The 19,953-nt window shown below is 33.2% G+C and overlaps 1 protein-coding gene across 3 annotated transcripts in view; it reads left to right on the top strand.

Moving 5' to 3' along the window:
* Positions 1-19,953, top strand: part of KIAA0825 (KIAA0825 ortholog) — a 205,447-nt gene that overhangs the window by 61,477 nt on the left and 124,017 nt on the right. For 2 of the 3 annotated variants that reach the window (XM_032593683.1, XM_032593682.1), the window contains 2 exons: positions 565-733; positions 3,721-4,542. In XM_032593683.1, the coding sequence (XP_032449574.1) occupies positions 565-733; positions 3,721-4,395 (844 nt within the window). In that variant the 3' untranslated portion in view covers positions 4,396-4,542. Of the gene's footprint in view, positions 1-564; positions 734-3,720; positions 4,543-19,953 lie in introns of those variants that run through there. The other variant, XM_030324862.1, reaches the window with a different exon arrangement.

The following is a 19,953-nucleotide window of genomic DNA, read 5'->3' as shown; positions in this document are numbered from 1 at the left end:
AGTTCCAGGGCAGGAAAAGATAGTTGGCTGTAATAACAGTGTGTATACAGCATGTATCTATGTTTTACAACTTTTAAAATTACAAGGTTTTTGTAATTGCTTTGTGACATTTTAATATCCCATTGATTGAAGTTTTCCATAATTTGTATAGTCATTCACCTATTAGTAGACTATGTTTATGATCATTAGTCAACATGAGTATCTTATCTCTGCATTCCATCTACTGCTTATCAAGAGGACCATCATTTCATTGTAGCCATGCTTGATTTTTGTTTTAACACAGAATGATTTCTGATTCATCTCAGAGTATCTAGATATCTTATACTTGTATTTCCTCCACTGTGTGTGATAGGAAATTGCCAGAAAATCTGAGCATTCAGTTTTCAATTATGAATGAAAATATGTAGTCTCTTTGTTATTGTTTCCTATCGTAAGAATGCTTTATAATTTTGTAAACCGTATTCAACCAGGTACCACGTATAAACATCTCAGGTCCTGTGATATTATGACATGGAGCCATTACTTGTTTCCTACCAAAATAATCTTTTCTTTTCTTTTTTATAGCATAGAACATTGCATTAAAGAAATACAATCTGAAGTTAACAAGCAGTGTCCAGATGTGCAGCTGCAAACGACAACTGACTGTTTTGAGTGGCTAGATAACTATAATTATAATTCATCCAAGTCACCTTCCATTCCCCATGGAGATTTGATAAAATTCCTCAAAACACTGGTAAAAAAACAAAAAAAAAAATCCTTTGTTTTATAGTGAGGTGGGGTGGGTGAACAGGAATATAATTCATTCAGCTTCTTATATGTAAATATTTTAGTGACCGTGTTATCCTACCATATCTAGGGGTTGGGGTTTTGTTTGGTTTCTGTATCCCCAGTGTAGTACAGTGAGCTGTTTGTTTTTTACCTTTTACAATGGTTTGTATCAATAAAATGAAGTTTTATATAAATGGAGATTAAACATTATAATTCCAAAATGTGTAGATTGATACGTACCACACATTTGTCTACCAGAAAAGTTCATATTTATTATGTTTTATGTCCTTCACAACCACTCATCTTCTCTGTGCTTATTATTAAGCATAATGAGATCACCATTGATTGTATCTTTTAAGTTGCCTTGTCTATCATTCCGTGTATTCCCAAACTGCAGGCATACCCAGTTTTTTCAAGCAAGGCAGTAATTTCTACAAGACCACTGTTAATTGATGGGGAAATACTACATTGGTCATTCTTTGATACTGACCACTCACTATGTTAGGATGTGTTTGTAGCCATGGAGTAAGAACACTTACTTTATTACCCCTATATCTACAAGGAGTAGCTTGCAACAACAGTTTCCCAAAGAAACAGCATGATTGTTAGAAAGCAGTATGTCTGTGGCTATGGTTTTAATTTTCTTTAGGGGGAAAAAAGGCACTGTTTTCGTCTAAACATCAAACATTGACTAAGGCAGATGTGGAAAATATCTTGAGGTTGTAGATGGCTTAGGATGACAGAATCAGATGAAAAGTTTTTGGCTATTGTTATTATTGCAGATGTCTCTTTAATGTTTACAAAGTAATAAAAGGAAGAGAAAGGAAGACTATGTGCCCTGAAGCCTATTCTTTTAAGAAAATCCCCTCACCCATTATCTCTTGAAGGTGCAGGCTTGAAGAATAAATATGGACATAGTTATTCCTTTAATTTCTATTAAGAGCCATGTGTATTGAATTTCATTAATATTGATGTAATAATGCTTTCTCATTTAATTAAAAGCAAAAGCTTTTAATTATCTTTTAATCTGTCACACATAAGTCATTCTGTATTCACTGCAGGGCAAAGGCCGCTTTAGTTTTGCTCAAATTCATTAAACTGATAGGGTTGTTCCAGACCTAGGTTTTTTTTTTTTTTTTTTACATAATTGATCGTGTTATTTTGAGGAAAGAACCACATTATTAAACAGATTCGGGTTGAAACGACCTTATTATCAAGTTTTTACATGCTAAAGCTGTCAATCTTAACAGCCATTTTTCATAGCTTTCTTTTTTTTAATAGAAATTTTTTAATTTATTATCTAAGTACTTAAATAAGAAACAGAGGTTCTCATTATGACAATTATACTGAAGTTATTCTCAAACTTAAGTAGTCATACTATACACGTGTCCTGAACCTATTATTCTTTAAATATTGTTTGATCAAATATTTACAGATTTAGACTGATTAAAAGAAACCCAAGATAGAGGCACTAACATGACTTGTTTGTTTCATAGAATTTACCATTTTTTTCTAGAAGTATCAAAAGCACTAAATAGAGAGGGATGAGAGAGAGAGAGAAGCTTCAGAAAGATCAGTGCACTTTGTGGCTCTCTGGAGTGTAGTAGAAAGAACATAGATAGGGAGAATGAAGCCACGGATTCATTCTTGGTCTTGTGCTTTACTGTGTGTGACATTGGGAAAGTACCTTAAACATGTTGCATGTTAGTGTCCTTATCTGCAAACTGGGTTTCTAAATATCTGTATCACAGAATTTTTATTGTGAATAAGCCAAAGACTTGATAGATAAGTGCTTTTTATATAATAAAATACTATCTATCTATCTATCTATCTATCTATCTATCTATCTATATTACATATGGAACATTAAATTGGATAGAGCACTGCTTAGAATGGCTTCAGAGCAAATTCCTGGAATTCGCATGACTTCTGCATAATTCTGAATCATACATAATACCTGTGGTATCTTTGTCAATAGGAAATTTCAAAGCCAGCCTTATTTAATGCCACTTGAATTTTGCTTCCAGTTTTCTTAGAATCAGCTTGTTACTACTCAGAGAATATAAACGAATTTCAGTGTTACCTGAAAGAGACAAAATTAGGAAATTCAGCATGTAAGGAGAATGTGTGCATGTAATACAAGGTCTAAAAAGAAAGTAACTTTTTATTCCTTTACTATTCATAATTATACCTATCATTGTTTTCTGGCAACACAGAAGGCATAAAGGAATAATTTTGTATCATCTTTTGGGGAATGATTCTGAGAGTATTTTTTCCCCATATTGAGTTACTTATCTTTTTGGAGAGAACTGAAATATTCTCAGATTAATTTCCAAAGTAAAATATTTCTTAACATGGCTCTCGAAAAGGGACTTAAATGAAAGTTAATGTCTTTATATTACATTTTATTTCTCAGGATGGCAGGTATTAGTAACCTCTGGGCACAGACTATATTTAAAGGTCTCCATTTTGTATGTTCATTTGGGGTTCTATAATAATAGATATGCTTATTCAGGCATGAAAATTTTCTACCAGGAATCACTTAGGGACATAATCTTGAGTTTATTTTGTCAGAGGAATACATTTCAATCAACGTTTTGCTATAGGTTTTTATTTAGAATTTTCAAGCTGCAGCTCAGATTATATTGGGGATGGATAAGAATGAGGGCTGAAAACTATATTATGTTTGGAAGGCTAACTGAAAATATAGATCATCACCTGAGCATGCATAATTTAACGGATCATAAAGCTAACCTTCTAAAATACCTGAATTGATTAAATTCCAAATGTAAAAAACACAAAAAAACAAACAAACAAAAAACCTTGAAGACCATTTGAGTATTGATTCTAAATTGAAATGAATTAGTATGAAATTGTGTGACTATAGAAATCATTTTTACTATTACTCTTACAGCTAATCATATTTCTCATGTTATAATTTACTTTTATTAGCAAGATTCGTTGAAGAGTGAACTAAATCAAGAAGAAGTGATACTGGATTTACTTTGGGATCTCTCCTGCCAGAGCAGCGTTTCGTTCCCGGCAACTCTAAGTGGAGCATCTTTCCATTTCCTCTCTCGGACTTCTCTTCATTCTGTGGAAGATGATTCCTCCATGGATGTACAGTCTATCTGGGATAACGTAAGACTACATCTTCGACGCTTCTTAGTGAACAAATTACAAAGCCATAATGAAATCATCAATTCACAGCACAAAATTTGGTTGAAAAAGCAGTGCATACAACAACTGTTGTTTCTTTATCCAGAATCAGAAGTTATAATCAAGTACCAAAGCATACAGAATAAACTGTTGGCTGAGCTCCTGCAGAACTGTTTTCCTGCTTATAGCAGAGAATTGAATTTAGACATAATGGCTCATGGATACCAAAGTACAATGCTTAGGTTGTACTCAATGATAAAAGAAGATTTTAACACACTACACGAAATTTTAGCTCCCACCTCAACGTTGAAATTCATTAAAGAAACTTACCTGGATACTGTTGCAGAAGAAATGGCAAAGTTTCTTGAAAATTTTTGTGAGCTGCAGTTCAAAGAAAGTGCTATCCGTGTGATTAAAACAAGCAAGAGCTCCAGCAGGCATAGAGGATCAGTGCATGCTTTGGGTTAGTGATTTTTTAAATTTGTTCGGTTTGACTTAAGCCTTTTGATACCTTTAATTTTCTAACATATTTCTATTTGGTGAAACTTACTGCAAACTTAAAACTAAATCAGAAAATAAATATTATGAAATTTTTCAGTGCACATTTCTCTTCTGCATTTCTTTTTCTGTAGGTATAGTCCTAGACGTGCTTTTCTTCCTGTTCTTTAAATTGTTAAAGATATTGAAAATGTAAGTCAAAAATGTTGCCAGTAAGAGTTTTGGTTTTTTTGATTGCATGAATTACTGGGTGAAACTGTATATATATATATGTGTGTATATATATATATATATATATATATATATATATGAATCAATATTCTCATATATGTAACAGAAAAGTATAATTCTTAACCCATTGTATCTTCCAAACCTGAAACATCATTAGGTGAAAAGAATTGTTAAAGATTTGTTGAAATTTACATGAACTAAAATTGGACGTTTAGAATTGTATTCTTTTAGTCAATTCCAATAAAGAGCTATTGTGAAATGGTAACTATAAAAGTCTATATTATAATTGGTCACAGAGGCATAGCATTTTAAAAGTTCCTCTAGGGGCGCCTGGGTGGCGCAGTCGGTTAAGCGTCCGACTTCAGCCAGGTCACGATCTCGCGGTCCATGAGTTCGAGCCCCGCGTTGGGCTCTGGGCTGACGGCTCAGAGCCTGGAGCCTGTTTCCGATTCTGTGTCTCCCTCTCTCTCTGCCCCTCGCCTGTTGATGCTCTGACTCTCTCTGTCCCAAAAAATAAATAAACGTTGAAAAAAAAAAAATTAAAAAAAAAAAAGTTCCTCTAGTATCATTTCTATAAGAATATCCATAAAGAAAAGGTGATTTGAAAATTCCTAATTTTATATAAAAGGTAAAGGAAAAAAGAAAGAAATTATTGTGATATAATAAACTTTTCTGTCACCATTTTAATTTCCCACTAGTGGAGAAAAATCACGATAAAAATATTATTTTTTAAAATTTTTAGTCATGCTTTTATGTAAAAATTCTGAGGTATATTTCTAAATAGGTACATAAACATAGTTTTTAAGTGTTTGAAAATTGTTATTTGGTAAATTGCTGTCTTTGAATTTATGATCACTTTTAAAAATTTCCATAGCTCACCATATTTTTACATACCTTCCTTAATAAAATGCCAGAATACCAAAATACTGTGATATATGAATTTTCAAGTAGTTTAATGTTTTATCTTATATTTTTTTTATTTTCCTCTGGAAGCTATATCATATCACAGAACAGACATGCATCAGCCAACTTTAGGTTATGGCAGAATGCAAAGTCAGCTAATTTAGGAACATTACAGTTTTGCTCAAAGCAAATAGATTTTCATTTTAATTGTTACATAAATTTTAAATGCATTTCATGAGTGTACTTATTTTCTAAAAATTTTTATATTCTCTAAAAGAATTCCTGCTTACTTGTAAAGTGTTTAAAACATGAAAGTTTTATATATGCTAAATATAGTTTATAACAGAAGAAAAGATCCATATGGTTGAAAATATGTGTAAGTTGCTATGGAGTCTTTAGGGCTGATATTGAGGTGTTTTCTCATTCGTGAGAGAAAACTATGTGTGTAGGCTTTAACACCAAAATTTGAAACATTTTCTGCAAGTCTAGGTGCACTGATCTTTCTCAAGCTCCTTTATCTAACCGTTGGTGTAAATCACTTGTTAAATTAATACTTTCCATATGCCAGGCACTGTGCCACATACATTCTTTTTCTTATTATCTCAATTTCATAAACAAAGAAAGAAGCTTAGAAACATTAACTTGCTCTGGGCCATGTTGTACAGAGTCAGAATTCATATGTTGGTCTTCATGTCTCCAAGACCCGTGTACTTAACCATCATGCGATTGGACCTTGTTTTAAGGTGTATAGTGCTTTGTCGCTTGCAAAAGAGATTTCAGACAGCACTGTTCAGGTGGACTACCTGAAAATCAATTTGGTGCAGCTTTATTGAGCATTTAACATTGGCAAGGCATATAGCAGCTTCCATGTTTAAGGTTCTGAGCTAGACCCACTAGGGGAAGAAAACAAAATGAGTAACTGCTTCTAATGTAGTATAAGAACTGCTAAACTAATTCTTAATGGATCAACCATATTTGCTACTAATATCTGACCCAATGACCAAATTTTATTTATCAAGGAAATATACTTTGAGATAAGTGAAATAATGTAATGATAAACATTCTTTATAAATATTAATACAATTATAATAACTTATAGCCCTATTAGAATAAAGTCTACATTGACTTGAACGGGTTGTACATTGTATTATCTTTATTTTTTTAAGAACTCTTAGGGGTCTTCAATAATTTTTTTTATGTTTTATTTTTTGAGAGAGAGAGCAAGTTGGGGAGAGGCAGAGAGAGGAGGGGGACAGAGCATCTGAAGTGGGCTCTGCATTGACAGACTGACACCAGCAAGCCTGTCATGGGGCTCAAGCCCATGAATTGCAACATTATGATCTGAGTCCAAGTGAGACTCTCAACTCACAGACCCACCCAGGCACCCCTAGATAGATAGATAGATAGGTAGATAGATAGATAGATAGATAGATATAGGTAATAGATATCTATCTTTATATATATCTATAAGATGTAAGATATCTATATATCTTAATATATATCTATATCTTTATGCTCACCAAGACTTATTTTGCCTGAAACTATAGAAAAGATTTTCCCTAAGATAACAATAGCTAACATTTATTGCACCAAACATTGATGTGCATTATCTCATTTAATCCTAACCAACCAACAAGGTAGGTGCCGTTATTATCTCTATTACACAGTGAGGAAACTAAGGCATAGAGATAATTAATTTGGTCAAGATTACAGAAGGAAGCCAGGACTCAAACTGTCTAACTGCAGATCCTCTGCTATGTCACTGTGCTCCACTGCCTGAAAGAACAAGATAGAAATAACTCATTCTGTTAAAAAAACACTCTGCTCTGAATTCTCCATATTGCTAACTCTACTTTAGTGCAGCCATTGTTTTACTTTTTCTAAACCATCTCACCCTCTTCTCATCTGATGACTATATAACACTAATTTGAAAGTATTTTTCTTATAATTCCTATTTTGTAACCTATTGATCTATCTTAAGCAGGCGTTGTATGTACACCATTCTTTTTTCTTCCAGCTTTATTGAGATATAATTGACATATAACATTGTGTAAGTTTAAAATTTACAATGTGTGATTGGATACACTTATGTATTTTGTTAGTTACCACCACAGCATTAGCTAATATCTCCATCATGTCACATAATTACCATTACTTTCTGGTGGTGAGAACATTCAAGATTTACTCTCTTAACAACTTTCAACGACTTAATACACTATTATTAAGTATATTCACAGTGTTGTACATTAGAGCCTCAGAAATGATTACTCTAACTAGAAATTTGTACCCTTTGATCAACATTTTGCCATTTCCCCCATTCCCCAGCCCCTGCTAACCACCATAATACTCTGTTTCTATGAATTCAGGGTTTTTTTATTTCACATATAAATGTAGCTATACAATATTTGTCTTTTCTCTGTCAGACATTTCACTTAGCTTAATGCCTTCAAGTTCCATCTATGTTGTTGCAAATTTCAGGATTTCCTTTCTTTTTCATGGCTGAATAATATTCCATCATATATTTGTGGGGTGTGTGTGTGTGTGTATCTCCATATAGGGACACTTGGGTTGTTTCCATATCTTGACTATTATGGTTAATGCTGTAATGAATATGGGAGTACAGATATGTCTTCAATATCCTCTTTTCATTTCCTTTGGATATATACCCAGAAGTGAGATTGCTGTTGGTAGTTCTTTTTTGTTTTGTTTTGTTTTCTTTTGTTTTTTGAAGAACTCCCTACTGTTTTTCACGGTGAAGATACCAATTTATATTCCCACAAGCAGTGCACACAGGTTTCCTTTTCTTCATAGTCTCACCAGTACTTGTTATGTCTTGTCGTTTTGATGATAACCAGTCTAACAGTTGTGAGGTTATATCTCATTGTGGTTTTTATTTGAATTTTCTGCTGATTACTGATGTTGACCATCTTTTCATTTAGCTGTTGGCTATTTTGTATATCTTCTTTGGAAAAATGTCTATTCAGGTCCATTGGCCTTTCTAAAATTTTGTTGTTGTTATTGAGTTGTATGAGTTCTTTATATATTTTGGATATTAATCCACTATTAGATAGATGGTTTGCAAATATTTTCTCCCTACTATAGGTTGCTTTTTCATTTTGTAGATTATTTATTGTGCTGTGGAGAAGCTTTTTAGTTTGGTGTAGTCCCATGCTATTTTTGCTTTTGTTGCTTGTGCTTGTGGTATCACATCCAAAGAATCATTGCCAAGACCAGTGTCAAGGAGCAAAGGAAAAAAACTGCTTTCTTCTAAGAGTTTTACAGTTTCAGGTTTATATTTAAATCCATTATGCATTAATTTTTATGAGTGTTGTGAGATAGGGTCCAATTTCATGTGATTATCCAGTTTTCCCAGCACCATTTATTTAATTCTTTCCTAATTGAGTATTCTTGGTTCCCTTTTCAAATCTTAATTGACCATATACCTGAGGGTTTATTTCGGGGGTCTTGATTCTGTTCCTTTGGGTTTGTGTCTGTTTTTGTGCCAATACCATTCTGTTTTGATTTATGAGTTTGCAGTATATCTTGAATCAGGAATGTGATGCCTCTGACTGTTCTTCTTTCTCAGGATTGGTTTGGCTATTTGAGGTCTTTGTAGTTCCATACAAATTTTAGGATTATTTTTTTTTCCACATTGGAAATTTTTTAATTTTTTTTTTCTAAGTAACCTCTACCTCTGTTGTGGATCTTGAATTCACAATCCCAAGACCAAGAGTTGTGCACTCCACTGACTGAGCCAGCCAGGTGCCCCTGCATTGAAATTCTGATAGAGAATTGAATCTATAGATGGCTTTGGGTAGTATGGATTTTTAACAGTTTTAATTCTTTCAATCCATGAAATCCAGTATTTTTCCATTTCTTTATATCTTCTTCGATTTTTTTCCTCAAAGTCTTATTTTTTCAGTATACAGATCTTTAACTTTCTTCGTTTAATGTATTCCTAAATACTTTATTTTTTTTGGTGCTGCTGTGAATGGGATTGTTTATTTATTTTTTCAGATACTTCATTGTTAGTATATGGAAACGCAACTGATTTCTGGGGGCACCTGGGTGGGCTTAGTCGGTTCGGCAACTTGGTTTTGGTTCAGGTCATGATCTCACAGTTCATGGGTTCAAACCCCGTGTTGAGCTCTGCACCGACAGCATGGAATCTGCATGGGACCCTTTCTGTTTCTCCTTCTCTCTCTCTCTCTTTCTCTCTCTCTTTTTCTCTCTCTGCCCTTCCCCCACTTGCACATGTTCTCTCTCTCAAAAATAAATAAACATTAAAAAAAAATAAATACAACTAGTTTCTGTATGTTGATTTTATACCCTAATCGCTTCTCGGCCTTTTGGCTAAGATCAAGTGTGATTTTATACCCTGAAACTACTGAGTTTGTTGATTAATTCTAACAATTTTTTAGTGGAGTCTTTAGAATTTTCTATGTAAGATTATATCATGTGCAAACAAAGACAATTTCACTCTTTTTTTTTTTTTCCCCTGATTTGAATGCATTTTATTTCTTTATCTTGCCTGATTGTCCTGGCTAGCACTTCTAGTATTATGTTGAATAGGAATGGTGAGAATGGGCACCCTTGTCTTATTCCTGATCTTAGAGGAAGATGTTTCAATCTTTATGTATATACTACCATGTTCTTGATGAGCAAATTCACTGAGAATTTGGTATAGAGGGAATAGAATTTGGGTATAGGTATAGGGTATAGAATTTGAAAGGATGTGTATTTTGTCAAATGCCTTTCTACATCTATAGAGAATATCATATGATTTTTATTTTTTAAATGTGGTGTTTCACATTGATTAATTTACATAGGTTAAACCATCCTTGTACCCCAAGGATAAATCCAACTTGATCTTGGTATATAATTCTTTTAATGTGGAGTTGAATTCGGTTTGCTAATATTTTGTTTAGAATTTTTGCATCTATATTTATCAGGAATACTGGTCTGTAGTTTTGCTTTCATGTAGTATCCTTATCTGACTTTGGTGTCAGTGTAATGTTTGACCTTGTTAGTTGAGTTTGGGAGTGCTGCTCCTTCTTTATGTATATACTACCATGTTCTTGATGAGCAATTTGAACCTATTGAATCCTTAACTGCCTTTGATTCTTTAGGTGGATTGAGGACTGGTTTTTTCCCTGAATGGTCTATAAATTATTTATTTACACAAACATATAAACATATGTGTATTTTCATCTCTATTTATAATATAGAGATAGATAGCATTGCTTGGGTATCAAAAATAAGTAGAGATAACATTACTTGAATATCAAAAAAAGTTATAGCTTTTTATTATGTATAAGGCTTTACACATGTGAATTCATTAGTCTTTGAACAACCCTTCATAATATTCATATTTTAAATATGAGAAAACTGAGATTTATAAAGGTAAATCTTTTCCAAGGCCATACATTATTATTTTCTAATAATCCACAGAAAGGGAATCTCATTGTTTGCAGTTATTTGGTATATTATTTTGATATACTGCTAAATTCCATGGCAAAAACTGTACAAGGAACATGATAATTAGCATAAAAATAATTTTCCAGACGCTTTCATGTTTTCTTTTTGATTTTAACATTTCTGTGTTGTACTCTCAAATTTTTTGCTTTTTTTTGTTGACAGTGATTCATAACTGACTCATAATTTGCTTGTGCATATTAATTCAGAAACTGACTAGAGGCACTTTTTATTCTATTTTATTTTATTTTACCAGCTGGCCCTTCTGGTGGTGGTGGGTGTTTACTTGCACACCCCAGAGTGACTTCCACCTGCAACCGCAGCTGGGTATTGATTCAACAATGATAAAGTACCTGGCAGACACTGAATTTTATTTTGTATAAGCTAATCCCTTGACTTGAATTGCACATCTTGGCATTGTATGGTAACCTTTCTTATGGTTTTATAATTTTTATTTCTTTGAGAGTATGTGTAGTATTATAATATATTTAGAAGTATATGGCTTGTATATTCTGTAACTTGAAGAAAATGATGAAATAATGTCAATATAAATATTGTAGGATCTTTGTGATTTGGTGATCTATCCTAGAAAAGAGTAATATAATTTTTGCAGATACTCTTTTACAAAGTTTCAAGCATGATTTAAGAACCCAGACTTTGCCAATAATTCTGATTTGTGTTCTTACAGTTTCTCTAATAATTTTTGGAGAAAATTATCAATTATTTTATAACAATTTATAATATAGTGTTTTTTCATTTAATTTATAAGGCTTTAAATTTTTATTTAAAGTCAAAATAAACAACTTTCTTGAAGCTAGAAATTTACCTTTTGTATTTTGACTGTAACCTGATTGCTTATTATCTGGGAAGTCAAGTCCATATTTACACATGTGCATGTGTCATCCAAATTTCAGAATAGTGTCATCCTTATATTGTAACATTTTTCATGTCTACATTTGGAGTGGTAAACTGATCAAATTACTTTTACTTTTTAAAATTATATTTTATTTGAGGGTGCCTGAGTGGCTCAGTTGATTAAGCATCCCACTTCAGCTCAGGTCATGATCTCATAGTTGATGAGTTCAAGCCCCAAGTTGGCTCTGTGCTGACACCTCAGAGCCTGGAGCCTGCTTAGGGTTATGTGTCTCCCTCTCTCTCTGCCCGTTCCCTGCTTGCACTCTGTCGGTCTCTTTCTCTCTCAAAAATAAATAAACATTAAAAATTATGTTTTTTAAACATAATATATAATACATAATTTTTAAATTATATTTTTATTTGGATTAAAGGAAAGTTACTGCTGTTTTTCTCAATGTTTGAAAAAGAGGATTTGTTTATGTGTAGTAAATTTCAATTATATAAATCCTCTATTATAATATAAAATAATACAATTAGAAGATTTTAATCATAAAATAAATTTTCTGGTCCCTTATACGTCTTTACTCTGAATTTTTTGAGGTTATTGTTAGCTTTGAGAAGGAAAGACTTAAGAGACTACAATACATGCCTTTGAATATTTGGAAGGTTTCTAAAGATCTGCAGTGGTTGTGAGGTTGAAACTAAGTGGCATCTAAAGCCCCTTCCCATTCACAGTCGCTTGCTGTTTTATTTAAGGAAGACAGAGTGAGAAAAACACTTTCTCAAGGGATAAACAGATCCTTCAGAGTAAAGAAGACCTTGAAAACAAAATAAAAGTAGAATTTTTGACTGGGGGAGGCTTAGATCACAGTTGGAAAGTAGGCCAGTCTTATAGTTACCCAAATTTCTCTCTTGCTCCTCAAGTAGCTTTGACTAGCTGAGTGGTGACCGTCATTCAGGAAAGATGAAGAAGCATCTGGAGGCCAGCCTACAAAATGCGTACAAAAAAGAAGCATTTGTATGAGTACTGTTACAGAAGGTTCCAAGCCTCCATGAAGGACCGCATCTTTCACCCTGTCATGTGCTCCTAAGACCGAAGGGAAGAGCTTTGTTAACTCTGATGACATTTATGCTTTCTATCCCCCCCACTAGTAGAAGCTGAAATTCCAAATAATAGAAAATAGTAACGGGGAAAAAGAATTCATAAGAGAAAGTAGGATCTTTTTTCAAATTATTACAAATTCTTGTAAAATCATAATGTAGTTCCAGGTTTTGTAGCATTGTTAAATTCCAAAAAGTGATATTGTTGCTCAGGTTTTTTTCCCCCACTGCTTTATCGTAATTGCCATGTTTAATGAAATACTGGTGCATTCCTTGTCTACAGTTATACCTTGGCTCTCAGAAGATGAAAAGCGTACTTACTGGGAGTCAAGGGTGCTGGTCCTGAATCTCCCACCCCTTTGTTTTGTGACCTTAGATAAGTCATTTAACCTTTTCAAATTTCTTAATGGATAAAATTTTAGGTTATATTAGGGAACATCTAAGCTCTACTACACTTTCTCAGGCTCTGCGACATGGAAATCATTCCACAGCCAGATTTTATACCTACAGTTTGTCATTGGAAGCTGTCACATTTATTTTCTGTACTGACAGTACAGATGTGTAAACTGGCTAAAGATGTGATTTTGTTCGTCACAGAAGCAGGTAGAAAAATTTCTTTTAGATCTTTATCTGTATGATTTTTCTTCCCCAATGAAACTTGAAAATCACTATATGAAAACTGCCCACCTCCTGTGGTTGCGTGTTTTTTTTTTTTTTTATCAAGATGGGAGGGTGAAGAGAGGAGTAGGTAATTAAGCAAAAACAAGAAGTCGAGTCTCCCCTTCCAGCTAACATCTGAAGCTTTTCCTAGTAATTATTTTTTGGGTTTCCCTTCTGATCCCACAACCAAGTGTTTTAATTTTGTTTTATTTGTAGTTTCTATTTTTATGTATTTATATTTTTGCAGGAACATTTTTAATCATATTATTGAAAATTAAGATCACAGGCGAGGACTGGAAATGCAATTATTATTCTGTATTGTCAATTAAAAAGAAATCCATATGCCTTTTCTCTGGCATGTATTTAAAGCAGACAAGGCAGGAATTTAATGATAACTTGTGTTTTTTCCTGGGGAAGAACCAGCTTATTTCTGCAAGCCCATAGGCATGGGCGATACTTTTTCTCTAAATACCTCTCCGTATCCATACAAATCTTTGTGTAAGTACAAAATAAAAGCCTCAGAATTAAGCCTATAAAGCATAGAGGAAAGAGCTTGTCCTAAAAGACCGTGGGTAAGAATTTCACGAGGCATATTATAGTAAAACAATTACGCATGTTAAACTTCTATAAATAATTCTATTTTTCTTTTTCTTTTCTTTTCTTTCTTTTTTTTTTTTTTTTTTTTTTACATAAAGAACATCAAAAGTGATGATTTGAAGTTTTGGCATCATTGATCCATCCTAAAGCCTTTCCTCCAGTCAGTTTTGTTACATGGCACCTTCATATGCTACCGTGACCATGTCATCAGCTGAGAGAAGGAGTCTTGTCTTCCCTTTTTCTGAGCCAGGAGGGCCTTCTCCCTCCATTCAGTCTACTTCCTGTACTGTTGATCTCTACCTAGTAGAAGTATAGAGGTGGTCCATTAGGGTGATGGTAAAAATGAACTGTTCATTTTTATTTCATACTTTATGAATTCAGGCAGAACAGGACAAATTCTTCAAGCCATTTAAGATGGTGTTTTGTGTGTTAAAAGTCATTCCCAGCCATTTTGATTCTTGAGTTTTGATAAGGCACATATCACTTAGGATCTGTTTTGTGGGAAATACTTGACTGAAGTATACACTTTGCAAAGGATGGTACTCAACATGAATTCAACATTAATGTTCAATAGTATTTCCCCCTCGATCATTTTTACTTTTCCTTATTATCGGTTTACAAATACATAAAGTCATTTATATGATGGACTATTTTTTTTTAATTTTTTTTCAACGTTTATTTATTTTTGGGACAGAGAGAGACAGAGCATGAACGGGGGAGGGGCAGAGAGAGAGGGAGACACAGAATCAGAAGCAGGCTCCAGGCTCCGAGCCATCAGCCCAGAGCCTGACGCGGGGCTCGAACTCACGGACCGCAAGATCGTGACCTGGCTGAAGTCGGACGCTTAACCGACTGCGCCACCCAGGCGCCCCATTAAGTGCTTTTAATTTATCATGTACTGTGCTAAGTATTGTATATACTGGTATACCATTTACTCAACATCTCTGAAAAATTGGTTATTATCTGTATTTTATAGATAAAAAACAGTTTGGACAGGTTAAATAGCTTGTTCAAAGTCCCACTTCAGAAAATACCTCAGCTGGTATCGAAGGCCCTTTCTGAATTATAACTAAGCTCATTCTCTTAACTACTGTAATTTCTGTCTTTTTCTTAATTCCCTTGTAAGATAAATAATCATTTTATGTACAATTTGAAGAGTAATTCCCACTTTAACCACAATTCCGACTTCTGTTTTGAACTTTCTGGAATTGCAACGTGTATATTTATTTCTCTACATGTAAAATTAAACAAATTTGTATTTTGGAAAGAACTAAGTAATAGAGTACAAAGTTCCATCACTGGATTTTCTCTTTGGGAAAAATTTGGGAAGAAAAAGAACTACCCAAGACTTTACATAGTAACACATGCAAAGGAAAGTAATTTTTGACTTAATATTTTTTAAAAAATGTATCTAGAAGGAGACTCATTTTATTCCTAGAGATGCAGCTAAGCTGCTTACATTCAAGCTTTTTGCCAAAGTTAAGCTAAAAGAAACTAAGCTACTGAAATAGTTGAAACAATTATTACCATGTTTGAGATCCTCTTTAGATTAATAAATAACATTAGTTATTAGATTAATAAATAACCATTAGTTAGCATCATGTTTGCAAGTTGCTTCCACAGTTGTTTGTTTGTTCGAGTTCTCTTTGCCACGTCACCACGCTGAAATTAGTGCAACATTTTCAGTTCTTGTGTTTTGGATGAAAACAAAAGAATTTTCAGTTCTTGTGTTTTGGCTGGTTAACAAATCAAGTTTGAGACAGAACAAAGATTAGAAGAATCATCTCATTGTGTCTCAATGCCTCATAAGAAAATAAACAAAAAGCCTGATGCTAGAATGTTTTTCCCTGAGGAATTGATGGTGTTTTTATTTTAAGTTCTCCCTACTAGAGATTGTGTCATCTGTGAAAATATTTATTTCATTAAAAACTCGGAGAAAATGACTGAATGTGTAGGTGTATGAGAGAAGGGTATATGTTATGGGTAGACGTTTGATATTTTACAAATGCCTGTATTTATTTACTTTAAACATGTTTTCTGCTACATGGACTCTGTTTTTCTGACCCATTGATTCACCATTAAATGTTCTAGGACCTCTGGGTCTTTATTCTAAAGACAGGGCAACAAAGATGGAAAGTATATTCCATAAGAAAGAATGTGGATGCAATTTAGTTGTAGTAATATTTTTGCATTCATACAGCAACAATTAGCAACCACTAAATTGCACTCAGTTATTTACTCCCTCTCTGCTTAGAATACCTGTATGTTTTTCCTACAGATGGAAAGGATATTTTCACTTGCTACATCTTTTAATTATGACATTCAAATATGAAGAATGACAGATGAAATGACTCAGTGGTTTCTCATGAAGGTCATAGGACAGTTTAAGATTTATATGCCTGTGAGCCGTTCAATAACATTTTTAAAAACTGAAAAACTAAAAAAAAATTAAAATACTGAGATTTTAACCTTTGTTTTTTTTTTAACTTGGAAAAGAAATTGATTAAAATATAAATAAAATGTTAAGAACAAGATGAAAATAATTGAAAAGAATCACTGAAAAGTTTAGAATAAAATTATTCTAAAAGTGAACAAATTTATTTTACAACTATTTTATATTGAACAAAGAAATTGGAGAAATATAAAAGTAATATATATGAGGTCATTGCAAGCCAGAAATTCATATTCTATAGAAAGTGCGTTCCTAAATCACTTTGTAAGCTTGCTAAAATTTTTGTAACTTCTGCTTTCCCTTGCTAGAATTACTTGTTATTCTGTCTTGATTTATGAACATAATAGTAAATGAGAATGCTCAGTTCTGTTGTTTTATATGAAAGCATTTGTGGGTTTTTACATGTAGGGGTGATAAATCCCTAAATTTTTGTTTAACAGATGATCATTTTCCAGTGGATTATTATAATGTTAAATATTGTTCAATTAACATATTTTTTCCTCAGGTTCTCAGAAAATGTAGTATGTGACTTCTGGCTATTATACTTTTGTTTGTTTGTTTGTTTATTATACTATTAGTCATTGGTACCCAACAAATTTTTTTCACCAATGTTTGAGAAGTAAAGTTTAATAAGCAAACAAACATTGGTAATATTCATTTTAAAATGGAATCATTTTAATAATTGAAAAACTTAGTGGTTCTTTTATCAAAACATTCTTTATTATGAAAATCAACTTGGAACATGCACATTATGATATAACATTTTCACCGTCATTGTATATATATGTGCATGAAAATCTTTGACCATCAGTGTCACATCTATGAAGTCAAGTGCTTAGTATAAAATGTATCTTCTGCCTCAAAGGGGGTGTTATTTAACATCTCCACCTATTTTTTTTGAACTCAGAGGAAATCTGTGTCATTTACACCTGGGACTGTTAAAATTCTTTTCCTGAAGTAGTATTTTCTGAGTATGGGCTGATCCCTGAGTGGGGATTTATACAGGAGAAACGGCTAGCAGCTTTGAGAGTTAGACCAATCAGTCCCCTATTGTGGAAATGAGAAAACAATCCTTAGCTTTGGGTAAAATGTTTCAAGTCCTAATGGATTTACAGTCAGAAATTCTTTTGCCTCTGTCATTCTTAAAATCGAATTTCTTTTCCTTTGTTTATACATATATTTTTAATTTGCTTCTCCATTCATGGGAACTCTGGTTGAGTATCTAAGTGGAGATCTAAATTATTCACGTAAGGAAACAAAAAGTTATTTAAAATGAAGTACAGTGTATTGCCTCAATCAAAAGCAAAATCTATCAGTGTTTGTTTTTGCAACTTCTTTTTAACATTGAATAAAAACCCATGTGTATTGTTTAGAAAAGTGAAGTTTACTCTATTACTGGTTTAATCTCTTCCACAATTGAACACTAGGAAGTACTAAATTAACAGATAAGTGGTAGTGAGAGATGATACTCTTGGCCTTTGTGTGTGTGTGTGTGTGTGTGTGTGTGTGTGTGTGTGTGTGTGTGTGTTTAAGGCAACAAGATAGTTTTGCCTGTTTGTTTTAAAGATTTTCTTTTTTTAAGTAATCTCTACACCCAAAGTAGGGCTTGGACTTACAACCCCTAGATCAAGAGTTGCGTGCTCTACCAACTGAGCCAGCCAGGTACCCTGATAGTATTGGCTTTGAAATTCTGATGCCAATGAAATATAAAAGACAATATTTTGAAGTTTTGATATTTTAGATCTCTATAACATGATCATACTGAATTGATTTTAGATAACTGGCATTATATTGTTTGTTCTCCAAAGTAGAAATTAAGTTTAAAATTCAGTATTAGGAGCACCTAGCTGGCTCAGTCGGTGGAGCATGTGACTCTCGATCTTGGGGTTGTGAATTCGAGTCCCATGTTGGGTGTGGAGATTACTTACATAAAATAAAATTCAGTGTTAGCATTTCCATTAGTACAAGGCACACAGTATTAATTCTAGCAGTAATTATTGAAGTGGATACCAAGGTTTGTAAAATAGTCTATCCAGAAAAGAGAAGTTGCCTCTAAATTTTATAATGATCATTGTCAGAGAAAACTATATTGTAAAATTGTTTTATTATGCCTTTCTATATATTTTTTCCAAACTGTACTGAAATCACTTATAATCATTGTTGCAGTTCTTTTTGTAGCACAGTAAAAGAGTGATCCTTCAGCTATTTGAAGAGGGTATATTTTTAATGGACATTTTTCTTATAATTTTTCTTAGTCATGGTTACAAAAGCCATAAAGTTCACAGTTGTTGGTATGTGAGTCTAGTTAGTAGAGCCTGGACCCTGAAGAGAAATAGGAAGGCACAACAGTCATAGTCCTTTTAAGACTAAGTAGCCAAGATCTAATGTGGAATCAGTATGTAAAAATGAGAAGAATCCTTACCCGACTTTATAGACAAGCTATTACTGCACAGATTTGGTTGGAGCTTTATGTTCACTTGAGATTGCTGTAAAGAGACTTGTGTTGTCTTTATTGAACTTGAGCAGTTGGCCTTAATTATCTCATTATTCAGATTAAACCTATGTTAATTTATACAGTCTTTCTATGTTTATTGATAAGTGATAATCTCATATTTTGCCTTGTTTCTGTGGCATACAGACAAAATATAAAGCATACACCATTTATATTTTTATGAAAGGAGCTTGTAGGGATTTGAGTTATAGAAAAATGCATACCTTCTTGACACTATGACTATATCTAAAGACAGAACTAATGAATACTAAATTTGGTTAGGATCACTCAGTCATGAACCAATGCGAGTTTTTGTTTTGTTTTGTTAAATTTTGATCGTGTGCCAAGTTTTCTGAGACACAAAAAGGAAACCAGAAATCAGACAGATGTTCAAAAATATTAAATACCCTGATAAGGTTTGCATCCTTGTGGTTTTCTCTGCTATCCTGACAGTTCTTTAAGGTTCTGTCATTTTCAGTCAACAGAGAGTACATGTGATCAGTGTATCTGATAAACTTGTCAATGCCTCTTTAAAGCAGGATTCCCCAACCTATTCAATTCAGGCCCTCCCCCCCCCATTTCAAGTATCATCTTGATAAGATAGCTATGTCACAGGCATCTGTGTATAGCCAGCTCAGTCTACAACTAATTTGTGCAGGAAAAAATTAAATCAGGAGGTAAATTATTTCATGATTGCTCATTCCCAACAGAGTTAGGCATCATTCTGAAGAAAATATCAAATAATTGGTTTCAGGCCGTGTCA

Source organism: Lynx canadensis, chromosome A1 (genome assembly GCF_007474595.2).
Source record: "Lynx canadensis isolate LIC74 chromosome A1, mLynCan4.pri.v2, whole genome shotgun sequence".
NCBI lineage: Eukaryota > Metazoa > Chordata > Mammalia > Carnivora > Felidae > Lynx > Lynx canadensis.
This window is presented reverse-complemented; position numbering and strand designations above follow the sequence as displayed.